Here is an 11,378-nt window from a genome sequence, read left to right on the forward strand (position 1 = left end):
TAAACATACAGTATAGTATGTGTGTATACATTTACAAATGGTCTATGTTTATTGATGTGGAGTCAGGTTTTTTATTAAGTAGCCTAAATATGTTTTACATTAAAAAAATGTAGGCTAATAAATTATATAGCCTATTGTGGGGGTGGGGGAATCCCTCTTTACATAATTCTATAGTTTCATTACATCACTCTCAAAAATTGTGTAAGGATCATGCTGGGGCACGTGCTACACAATGGTTTTGGCTACACTTTCATAAGCACACTGGAAATACTTGCTCCTCCCCTGGCAGAAGTGAAGTGATCTGCTGTCGAGGATATATACAGAGAGTAATGAGAGGTGAACATTATGCTCCATTAGGTTACTTGTCTCTGCATCGGTCACTCATTAGCTTCCAATACACAAATATATCAAGATGTCACTTGATGCAAACACTGGGAAGACACATGTGGAAGAGCCACTGGAATGCAACAATATTGCAGTAATAAAGAAGAACGAGTTTCACTTAGTTCAAGTCAAGGGCACATGGAAACGCAAATCGGGAAATAAATTGAATAAAAATATAAAGGGTCGAGTATCAGCTGCCAAAATGTGAGTAAAACTTGTGTTAAAATATAATTAAGGGATGCAATTGATTCTAAATAAATTAAAACGTTATGCAAAATATAAGGTTTGTGCACATTATCGTCATACATCTAAATGAGTTTTCTTGATGTTAACATGCTTTATTTTATTAGACCCTCTAGCTAGACTTTAAGTAATAAAATAAGTAGCCTCCCACTGGGCAAAACTTGTTTTCACATCATTTCAACAAAAATATTCAATGTGATGACGTGTAATCAACGTGGAAAACTGGATTTGCAAAAAGTCATTAATAATGGAATTTCGTAATTTTTTCAACCAACTTTGAACCTAAATCCAATGGCATGGTGAAATTATTTTGCTTTTCACATTAGTTGACAACTGAACCATATGTAAATCAAAACTAGATGTGTTGAACTGACATTTGTGCCGTGGGCTTGCACAAGACTTGACTTGTGTGATTGGGAATGGCTCATAGGACCAGGAGCCTATCCCATGTTTCTGTAATGTGAGGCATCTTGATGCACAAGCACACCAACTGGACAGGACACTAGTGTCGTGTCTTTGGCTATGCCGGATTAAGTGATATGACATGCTATTCTATAAAATAATTTCTCCGTAATTAATATTACCTAATTGAGCTAATCGTGTAAATGTAATCAACTAGAGAGTCGGGCACCACAAAATAATATTTATAGAGCTGTTATCTTCCAAATAAACTCTTAAAGACCTAGTAATATTTTACATCAATAGCAGTCAATATTAATCGTCATCTTAATTCAGTCTCATCTGAAAGTTGTACATTCTTGGTTATCTGCACGAACCCTGGCTCTCAAGTTGAACCAGCAATACACAATTGGGTTTAATTATTTATTTACTATTCAAATCAAATGTATTTATAAAGCCCTTCGTACATCAGCTGATATCTCAAAGTGCTGTACAGAAACCCAGCCTAAAACCCCAAACAGCAAGCAATGCAGGTGCTGAAGCACATTGGCTAGGAAAAACTCCCTAGAAAGGCCAAAACCTAGGAAGAAACCTAGAGAGGAACCAGGCTATGAGGGGTGGCCAGTCCTCTTTTGGCTGTGCCGGGTGGAGATTATAACAGAACATGGCCAAGATGTTCAAATGTTCATAAATTACCAGCATGGTCAAATAATAGGTCTGGGACAGGTAGCATATCCGGTGAACAGGTCAGGATTCCATAGCCGCAGGCAGAACAGTTGAAACTGGAGCATCAGCACGGCCAGGTGGACTGGGGACAGCAAGGAGTCATCATGCCAGGTAGTCCTGAGGCATGGTCCAAGGGCTCAGGTCCTCCGAGAGAGAGAAAGAGAGAATTAGAGAGAGCATACTTAAATTCACACAGGACACATTTACTAAATACCTAACTAATCACACAGAATTACACATCATTAAATCATAATTACGTCATAAAGGAAAACATCCCTAGCGGGCGGAACAGATGTGACAGCTTGTTACACAAAAGAAAAGGGGCGGGTTTGAGTGAAAGAGCGGGAAGACTGAGTTTCAGGAACAAAGGGCGAAGCTGTGCTATCGTAAATACACTCGGTCGCTGACAGCAGACGGAACGTACAGACGACCAGCTGGACACTCAGGGGGAGAGGGCTCTGCACGTGACGCCCGCTCAATGTCCACGTCCAGCTCCCACACTACCGGCGCCACCAGACACGAAGCTGGGAGTATGGGAGTGGGATCCATGGACCGCTCCTCTGTGTCATACAGCCGAGACAATGCGTCTGCCTTAATGTTCTGGGAGCCTGGTCTGTAAGAAAGAGTAAACACAAAACGAGTGAAAAACATGGCCCACCTTGCCTGGCGAGGATTCAATCTCTTCGCCTGCTGGATGTACTCCAGATTGCGGTGGTCAGTCCACATGAGAAAAGGGTGTTTAGCCCCCTCAAGCCAATGCCTCCACACCTTCAAGGCTTCTACGACAGCTAACAGCTCTCGGTTCCCCACATCATAGTTTCGCTGAGCTTCTTCGAAAAGAAAGCACAGGGGCGAAGCTTCAGTGGTGTACCCGAACGCTGAGAGAGCACGGCTCCTATCCCAGCTTCGGATGCGTCCACCTCCACTATGAATGGCAAAGAGGGATCCGGATGAGCCAGCACAGGCACCGAGGTAAACAGAGTCTTCAGGTGCTCAAAAGCCCTGTTCGCCTCAGCCGACCACTGCAAGCGCACCGGGCCCCCCTTTAGCAGTGAGGTAATGGGAGCTGCCACCTGACCAAAACCCTGATAAACCTCCGGTAGTAATTGGAAAACCCCAAAAAACGCTGCCACTCCTTTACCGTGGTTGGAGTCGGCCAATTACGCAAGGCTGTAATGCGGTCGCTCTCCATCTCCACTCCTGAAGTGGAAATCCGATGCCCTAGGAAGGAGATGGATTGTTGGAAAAACAAGCATTTCTCAGCCTTGACATATAGATCATGCTCCAACAGGCGACCAAGCACCCTGCGCACCAGGGACACATGCTCGGCGCGTGTAGCAGAGTATATCAGAATATCATCGATATACACCACTACACCCTGCCCGTGCAGGTCCCTGAAGATCTCATCTACAAATGATTGGAAAACTGATGGAGTATTCATCAACCCATATGGCATGCCCAGGTACTCATAATGACCTGAGGTAGTGCTAAATGCCGTCTTCCACTCATCACCCTTCTTAATACGCACCAGATTGTACGCACTCCTGAGATCCAATTTTGTGAAAAAACGTGCCCCGTGCATTAACTCAATAACCGTATTGATCAGAGGTAGCGGGTAGCTATATTTCACTGTGATTTTATTAAGACCTCGATAATCAATGCACGGGTGTAAACCGCCATCCTTTTTCTTCACAAAAAAGAAACTCGAGGAGACGGGTGAAATGGATGGCTGAATGAACCCCTGATGCAGGGATTCAGAGACATATGTCTCCATAGCCTCAGTCTCCGCTTGCGACAGGGGATACACGTGACTCTTGGGATATGCAGCGTCTACCAGGAGATCTATCGCACAATCCCCCCGTCGATGGGGTGGTAATTGAGTCGCCTTCTTTTTACAGAAGACGAGAGCCAAATCGGCATATTCAGGGGGAATGCGCACGGTGGAGACCTGGTCTGGACTTTCCACAGTAGTAGCACCAACGGAAACCCCTAAACACCTACCTGAGCATTCTCCCGACCACCCCGTGAGAGCCCTCTGTGGCCAAGAAACAGTGGGGTTATGACAAACTAACCAGGGTAGGCCTAGCACCACAGAATACGCAGGAGAATCAATAAGGAAAAGACTAATCTTCTCCTTGTGACCCTCCTGCGTTATCATACACAAAGGTGCGGTAACCTCCCTGATAAACCCTGACCCTAATGGTCGACTGTCTAAGGCATGAATAGGGATAGGCGTATCCACAGGAACAATAGGGATCCCTAAACTATGAGCTAGACTTTTATTAATGAAATTCCCAGCCGCACCTGAATCTACTAGTGCCTTATACTGGGAATGCAGTGAAAAATCAGGAAAAGAGACAGAGACAAACATTAGTGCAGCAGAGGGCTCTGGATGAGAATGGTGCCTACTCACCTGGGGTGACGCCAGAATGCCCTGCCTGCCCTCTCTATTCCCAGAGGAACCAACCCGGCACCGAGCAGCAGTGTGCCCTCTGCGACCATGAATGGTGCTCCAGCGGGAACCCCCTCCGGTCTCCCTGCGCACCATCCCTCCCAATTCCATAGGTTCGGGAGAGAGGGTGCGGGAGGATGGAACAACCAGACCCCGATCTAGACGTCCACGAGTAGCCAGCATGTTGTCCAGCTTGATTGACATGTCCACCAGCTGGTCGAAGGTGAGGGTGGTGTCTCTACAGGCCAGCTCCCGACGGACGTCCTCGCGTAGACTACAACGGTAATGGTCGATCAGGGCCCTGTCGCTCCATCCAGCGCCGGCAGCCAAGGTCCTAAACTCCAAAGCAAACTCCTGTGCACTCCTCGTCTCCTGCCTCAGATGATAGAGGAGCTCTCCCGCTGCTTTGCCTTCAGGTGGGTGATCGAATACTATCCGGAACTGGCGGGTGAACTCCTCAAAATGGTCCAACGCCGCATCCTCCCTTCTACACACAGCGCTGGCCCATTCCAGGGCTTTCCCGGTGAGGCATGAGACGAGGGCGTAACTCTTCTCACGGTCAGATGGTACTGGGGAGGCCGTGGCTAGATATAAGTTTAGCTTGAGGAGGAAACCCTGGCAGCAGGCAGTATCTCCGTTGTATCCCGTAGTTAGGGATGAATGGATCCTCGATTCTGGAGAGGAAAAAACGTTCGGGAGATTCCGGTTGTAATAATAATAATAATAATAAATGCCATTTAGCTGACGGTTGTGGTGGTGGTGGCGCTGGAGAAACTCCCTGTCTCTCCCAGCGACCCATTTTCTGGACAATGTGCTCCATGACAGAGCTGATACAGTCAAGCTCCCTTGCTTGTTCCTGAACGCGTTCCTCCAGGTCCGTGGGTATAGTGTCTTCTCCTGCTGACTTCATATATATTGGTCAGAGATTCTGTCATGCATAGGTGTAATAGGTGGCAGGGAAGTCAGGCGCAGGAGAGTCAAATGGAGTGTAGATATGGAGTCTTTTAATAAAGTTCCAAAAGTATGCTCCATAACAATAAATGTACAAACAAACAAAACATGTGTACGAGGACCCGACGCGCACCTATACTCACACTACACTGACAACAAATCAATATCTGACAAAGACATGAGGGGAAACAGAGGGTTAAATACACAACAGGTAATGAATGGGATAGAAAACAGGTGTGTGGGAAGACAAGACAAAACCAATGGAAAATGAAAAAAGGATCAATGATGGCTAGAAGACCGGTGACGTCGAACGCCGAGCACTGCCCGAACAAGGAGAGGCAACGACTTCGGCAGAAGTCGTGACACTAACCCTCAACGGCTAGGAGGTATCACTTCTGTAGTGAATAAGAGTTCAAAGTTCATACCATTCGCAACCAAAACTCACGCTGATGTTGACTTTGTTCTGTAGTTATTATCTGAACCATTCTGACATCGGACCGTTGTCCTCACATCCTCGTAACAGGAGGTTATATTGTCGTCAAGGGCTTATAATTTCGAATAATTTCATATTCAAACATTTAAATTGAACAACAATTCCATGTGAAAGTGTAGACTTTCCACTGTAGAGTTTATGTCATCTTATCATTGATGAGAATGTCTCAGATGACAACCGAACTGACATCATATTCATTAAGTACCACCGCATATGTTCAATTGGTCGTATTACCAGAATATAGTGCATTTCCCCCCACCTTCTGATTTTCCCAGAATCTCTATGTTAACCAAAGAGTTTTGCAAATGTAACATCAGTAGGGTAGAGAGAGGAAAAAGGGGGGAAGAGGTATTTATGACTGTCATAAACCTACCCCCAGGCCAAGTCATGACACTAGTCTATCGCAGGGCCTTACCCCCCAATGTATCTCCTTAATACTGAGTGCCAAGCAGAGACTCATCTGGTCCCATTTTTACAGTCTTTGTCATAAGCCTGAGATCCAGGGCCGGTGCCAGAACAAATCAGTTGGATAGGCATTTGACTTCAGTTGGATGGGACTGTTTTTTCATGGGACTTCCGGTATTTTGAATTTTGTTAATGGCTGTTATAATGAAGACCGAAGGCAGCTAGTGAGTTTCAAGTTTGTGGAAGCTTACAATTTACCCTACAATTTTACTTATCTGCGTGCCAGTTATGATTATTTTTATATGCGCATTTTCGTAACGTTTTAGTTTCTCAAAATTATTGTCACGTGGTTAATCATACAAATATGAATTAAAATGGTTAAAATCAAAAAGTTAAAATTAAACTAATGCAAGAGCACCAGCCTTTGCCATATGGACACATTGATAGTCTACACCATGATCCATTGGTGGCTAAAGAAATGAGTGCATGGAACTCAGAGATAGCCTATAAGCCAATGCAGCACTAGGCCTATAACTTACATCTTCATCTAAGTAAAATACATAGGCCTAAAGACAACAAATAAAAACATTAGAACCTATCCTGATAAAATGCACGTTCTTTCAATTGCTTGCCTATGTGTCTCCCTTTCTGTCTGTCTTGACTTGAGCTATAACTAGTGAAGTGCAACATTGTATCAACTCAGCAGGTTGGCTTGCTCTCCCTCAAAGTTATCAGGACAGAGAAACCACACTCATGCTCATTGCTCACATGGAGCACTCTGACAAAACTCCTAAATTATGTTTATGAAATAAACCAAAACTTGTTTCCTACAAGTGTAGCAGGTTGTGAACTCTGCAAACAACATTTGCACTCTGAGAATGAGAACAGTAAATGAATGTTACCAAATGACGGGGATTAACGGTACATTTACTAAGCATGTCTTCACCACACACCCCTCCCCTTCATCTTGTCTCAACATTTTAAATTATACTCAAGACACATTTCTTCACATTTTACATGCTTTTCACTGACATCCGCGACTCAATAATCAGCTAGGCTTTTTGCAACGTACTCTGCCCAAATGGCTGGTTTCCTAATAGGCATAGGCCTATGCACTTGTGATTTGAAATAATCCACAGCAATTTTTTTTAAAGAAGCTAATGATCCTCTATGGCTAAGTCATTCTCTCTAGTAAAGTATTTTGACTGGAATAATTATATCATTTTGGCAAAACATCAATTTACTTTAGGGAAATCCAGCATCCGAACAGTGCACTGTTCACCCACCAACTTTCCCTTCTAATTCACAAGTGGCTGAAACCAGAGATCTGTGTATAATGACGAGATGCTCATGTCTCCACCCTAACAATGCAAATCGTTGTCCCAAAGGTGGGAATGCAGGCAACAAGCTTAGGTCTGCATATTATGCCCATAGAAATGCATTGGGTTTATTTAGTCCCTTTATTTAGCCCTCTCACTTGGCCTCTTCCTCTCTGCTGAAACTAGGGAGCGCAACAGCGCCGCGGTGTCTTAGTATCTGATGCTGTCTGGACAGAAAACGTATAACATGCCATACTCCTTTTGTCCAGACAGCATCAGATACATGGTCACACAAAAGGAGACAGAAGGGCGCTGTTTCGCTCACTCGGATGCTTTATCTGAGATTGTTGAGTCTTTCTGTCATCTCGTGTCTCGGTCAAATATGATCAATATTTCAATATTTTATTTGGACGGGCAAGGATGGTACGGTAGACTTTCCACAGAAAGTGAAATTGTGTGAATTTACATTTATCCCCAGGCTTTGTTCTCTAAAAAATTACTGTACATATTGTACTGTACATAAAATAATCTGACAAATATATCACTTTTTCCAGCTATGAGAGCACCATGGAGCAAGGCACCTCCTGGACAGTGGTCAGCCCCATCATCTTCACCTACAAGGTGACTGAGTCCCTGGGCCTGCTGGACCCCAGCAACGACACCCTGCTCCTGGGGCACATTAGGGACCCCCAGCAGCTGGAGGCCCTGAGGAACAGCATCAGCACCAAGCCCCTCAGGCGCTTCGTGGTCATGGACCAGACCGTCTACAACCTCTACGGCTGCCAGCTCACAGACTACTTTGAGGCCCATAATGTTCTCTACAGGATCCTGCCCCTGCCCACCACCGAGGAGAACAAGTCCATGGAGCTGGTGATGAGGATCCTGGAGGAGGTCCATAAATTCTCCCTGGACAGACGCACAGAGCCCATCATCGCCATCGGAGGAGGAGTCTGCCTGGACATAGTGGGCTTGGCGGCATCCCTGTACAGGAGACGCACGCCCTACATCCGTGTCCCTACCACCCTGCTCTCTTATGTCGACGCCAGCGTGGGGGCAAAGACTGGGGTGAACTTTGCCAACTGTAAAAATAAGCTGGGTGGCTACATACCCCCGGTTGCTGCTTTCCTAGACCGCTCCTTCATTCAAACTGTTTCTCGAAGACACATCTCCAATGGGCTGGCCGAAATGTTAAAGGTACAGTGGCAATGCCTGACAGCAACAGATATGAATTAGATATCGGACTGTACATGAACTTAAGATACAATGCTGTACTATTTGACTGTATACTATACTGTAGAAAACAATATACAGTACATCATCAGTCTTAGAGAATATGTTGATGCTCATTTAGCTCTGTAGATCTGGTTTTATGTACTGGTATTTCATGTAAATGTAATGTAGATGTGTGCTCTACAGATGGCCTTGATGAAACACAGAGGTCTCTTTGAGCTTCTGGAGACCAACGGCCAGTTCCTGTTGGACTCCAAGTTCCAGTCTGACAGCGGTCTTCAGGGGGACAACAAAGATGCTGCCTCCGTGTCCACACGCATGGCCATAGAAGCCATGCTAGAGGAGCTGGCCCCCAACCTGTGGGAGGACGATTTAGACAGACTAGTAGACTTTGGTCACCTTATCAGCCCAGAGCTGGAAATGGTACAGTACAACCAATTTTTACCACTTCACCTTAAATAACCACAAAGCTAAATAGTTCCATGATGTAACCGGTATGTAACCGGGTTTGAACCAATATGTCATCATGCCATGTTTGTCACCTCCTGTTCCATTTTTAGTGTAACTATGTGCCAGATGAGCATGGTGTCAGGTTTACTCACACCTGTTTGTGTTAGTTAGCGGCAATAAACAGTGTGGCTATGAGTAATACTGCACTCTAGAGAGTTGTGCATGGATACAGTACTGAACGTTGACCTTCTTATTACAGAAGGTGCTCCCTTCCTTGCTGCACGGAGAGGCGGTGAACATCGATATGTCCTACATGGTTTATGTGGCCCGTGAGAGAGGCCTCATGACAGAGGAGGAGAAGCTGCGGATTATAGGCTGCATGGGGGGGCTGGAGCTGCCTGTGTGGCACCAGGACGTTACCATGGCACTAGTGCAGCACTCGCTTTGTGAGAGGCTGAAACACTCTGGTGGGCTGGTCAGGATGCCTCTACCCATTGGCCTAGGGCATGCAGGTAAAGAGACAGACATGTATTTTTCAGTTAGAGTTCAGCACATTAACAAATATTAAAAATGCATATATTTTCAAAGCTGGTGTTAACAATCTCCTTTTTCCTCTCCATCTGTAGAGATCTATAATGACACAGGTGATGACACCCTGTACAGAGCGTTTGAGAAGTGGTATGATGAGCTGCGACCAAGCGACCTGAACTAGTCGAAATATTTTGCATTACTATAGATTATCTACTTTGAATGATTTAAATGATTAAAACAAGGATGTGGCATTTCTGCTTGACATGTTGACACAGATATCTAGAATGCTCAACAGTTGTTGTAGCTGATATTTGTTGGTGCTGTTGATTGTTCAGGTTAACTTGATTTGATAGAAAATTGCAAGCGATGTCTGGTCCTATTGAACAATACAGGCCCCTCACAGTTTTACTACTAAATTACAAAAAGGGAAATTCAAAACTTTATGTATGATGACGTTGTATTGCTATTGATGTTTTTGATGTCTCAAATGTTCTCATTAAATCGTTTAAGAAATGAATACTTCTTGTGTTTTAAATACACAATTACAAACACTTTATTTAGGAGCAATGTACTTTTATATTGTACAGTTGAAGTCTGAAGTTTACATACACTTAGATTGGAATCATTAAAACTCATTTTTCAATCCTATTTATTGCCTAACTCCTCATGCCTTTTGCACACACTGTATATAGACTTTCTTTATTTTTCTACTGTTTTATTGGCTTGTCTATTGTTTACTCCATGTGTAACCCTGTGTTGTTGTCTGTGTCACATTGCTTTGCTTTATCTTGGCCAGGTCGCAGTTGCAAATGAGAACTTGTTCTCAACTAGCCTACCTGGTTAAATAAAAATAAATAAATAATTGTTCACAGAGCTCCACCGATACAAATCAGTATGGGGTAGGCGTGTCAAACATATGGTCTGTGGGGAAATGGGGATGCTCTAACGAAATAACCCAATATTTGGTTAAAAAAAATGTAATCACGCATGACGCATTCTCAGTATGAGGAAATATGTTTTATAGTATGTGAATTTTTGAAAATCGAGCATGCTTTCAATGCCTTGATGTTATACTAATTTTGGCATTTAATCTCGTAGAATTTGCATTGGAGGAGGGGCGCTGCGAGTTTTGATACCTAGATCTAATCTAGAAAACAACAAAACAACGTGTAATATTGCGAATAGTGAAGCTTCTACGGTGGTTTTCAAATGTAAGTAGTTTTTGTTCCGTTTAAAATGTTCACGACTATTTCATCGTGCATCTTTGAAAACACATTTTCAGCCTGCTGCCTTCTGTGCCTTTAGCTAGCTACATGCTTTAGTAGGACTAGAAGTTATAACTGTTTGAACAGTAACGTTAGCTACAGGGTTACTTTCTGTTGAGCGACAACTTCATATTTAACATTAGACTAGTTAGCTAGCAAGCTAGTTTCATTGCACATAGCCTGTTATGGTGAAAGTAATGGTATGCTGCATTTGTAACTGTTTCACCTTGGCATACCAATTTCATAAGGTATGTGACAGTCTAGGTACAGAGAGTTCACACAACTCTACTTTGCTCACGTTTTGGTTAATGTTGTACGTCTTATGTATTTTCATGATCTCCGTGAATGAGTTTGAGCTGGAGGGGCAGCTGTCACCTGCAATATCATAACATGTATTGATGTGATGCTAATAAAGGTCCCCTTTTCTCTGAGAGCAACAACACTTTCCCATCAATATCCTATCCTTCACCGGACGATTAGTTAGCGGGGTGCGCGATAATAGCGTTTCAGTCGGTGACGTCACTCGCTCT

At 44.0% G+C, this 11,378-nt stretch overlaps 1 protein-coding gene across 1 annotated transcript; it reads left to right on the forward strand.

Moving 5' to 3' along the window:
• Nucleotides 1-290: 290 nt before the first annotated feature.
• Nucleotides 291-10,096, forward strand: eevs (2-epi-5-epi-valiolone synthase). The gene is made up of 5 exons (XM_035779359.2): nucleotides 291-588; nucleotides 7,927-8,566; nucleotides 8,789-9,025; nucleotides 9,312-9,564; nucleotides 9,679-10,096. The coding sequence occupies exons 1-5, from the start codon at nucleotides 413-415 to the stop codon at nucleotides 9,762-9,764; spliced, it is 1,392 nt and encodes a 463-aa protein (XP_035635252.1). The 5' UTR covers nucleotides 291-412; the 3' UTR covers nucleotides 9,765-10,096.
• Nucleotides 10,097-11,378: the final 1,282 nt, after the last annotated feature.

This window comes from Oncorhynchus keta, chromosome 10 (assembly GCF_023373465.1).
Source record: "Oncorhynchus keta strain PuntledgeMale-10-30-2019 chromosome 10, Oket_V2, whole genome shotgun sequence".
Taxonomy (NCBI): domain Eukaryota; kingdom Metazoa; phylum Chordata; class Actinopteri; order Salmoniformes; family Salmonidae; genus Oncorhynchus; species Oncorhynchus keta.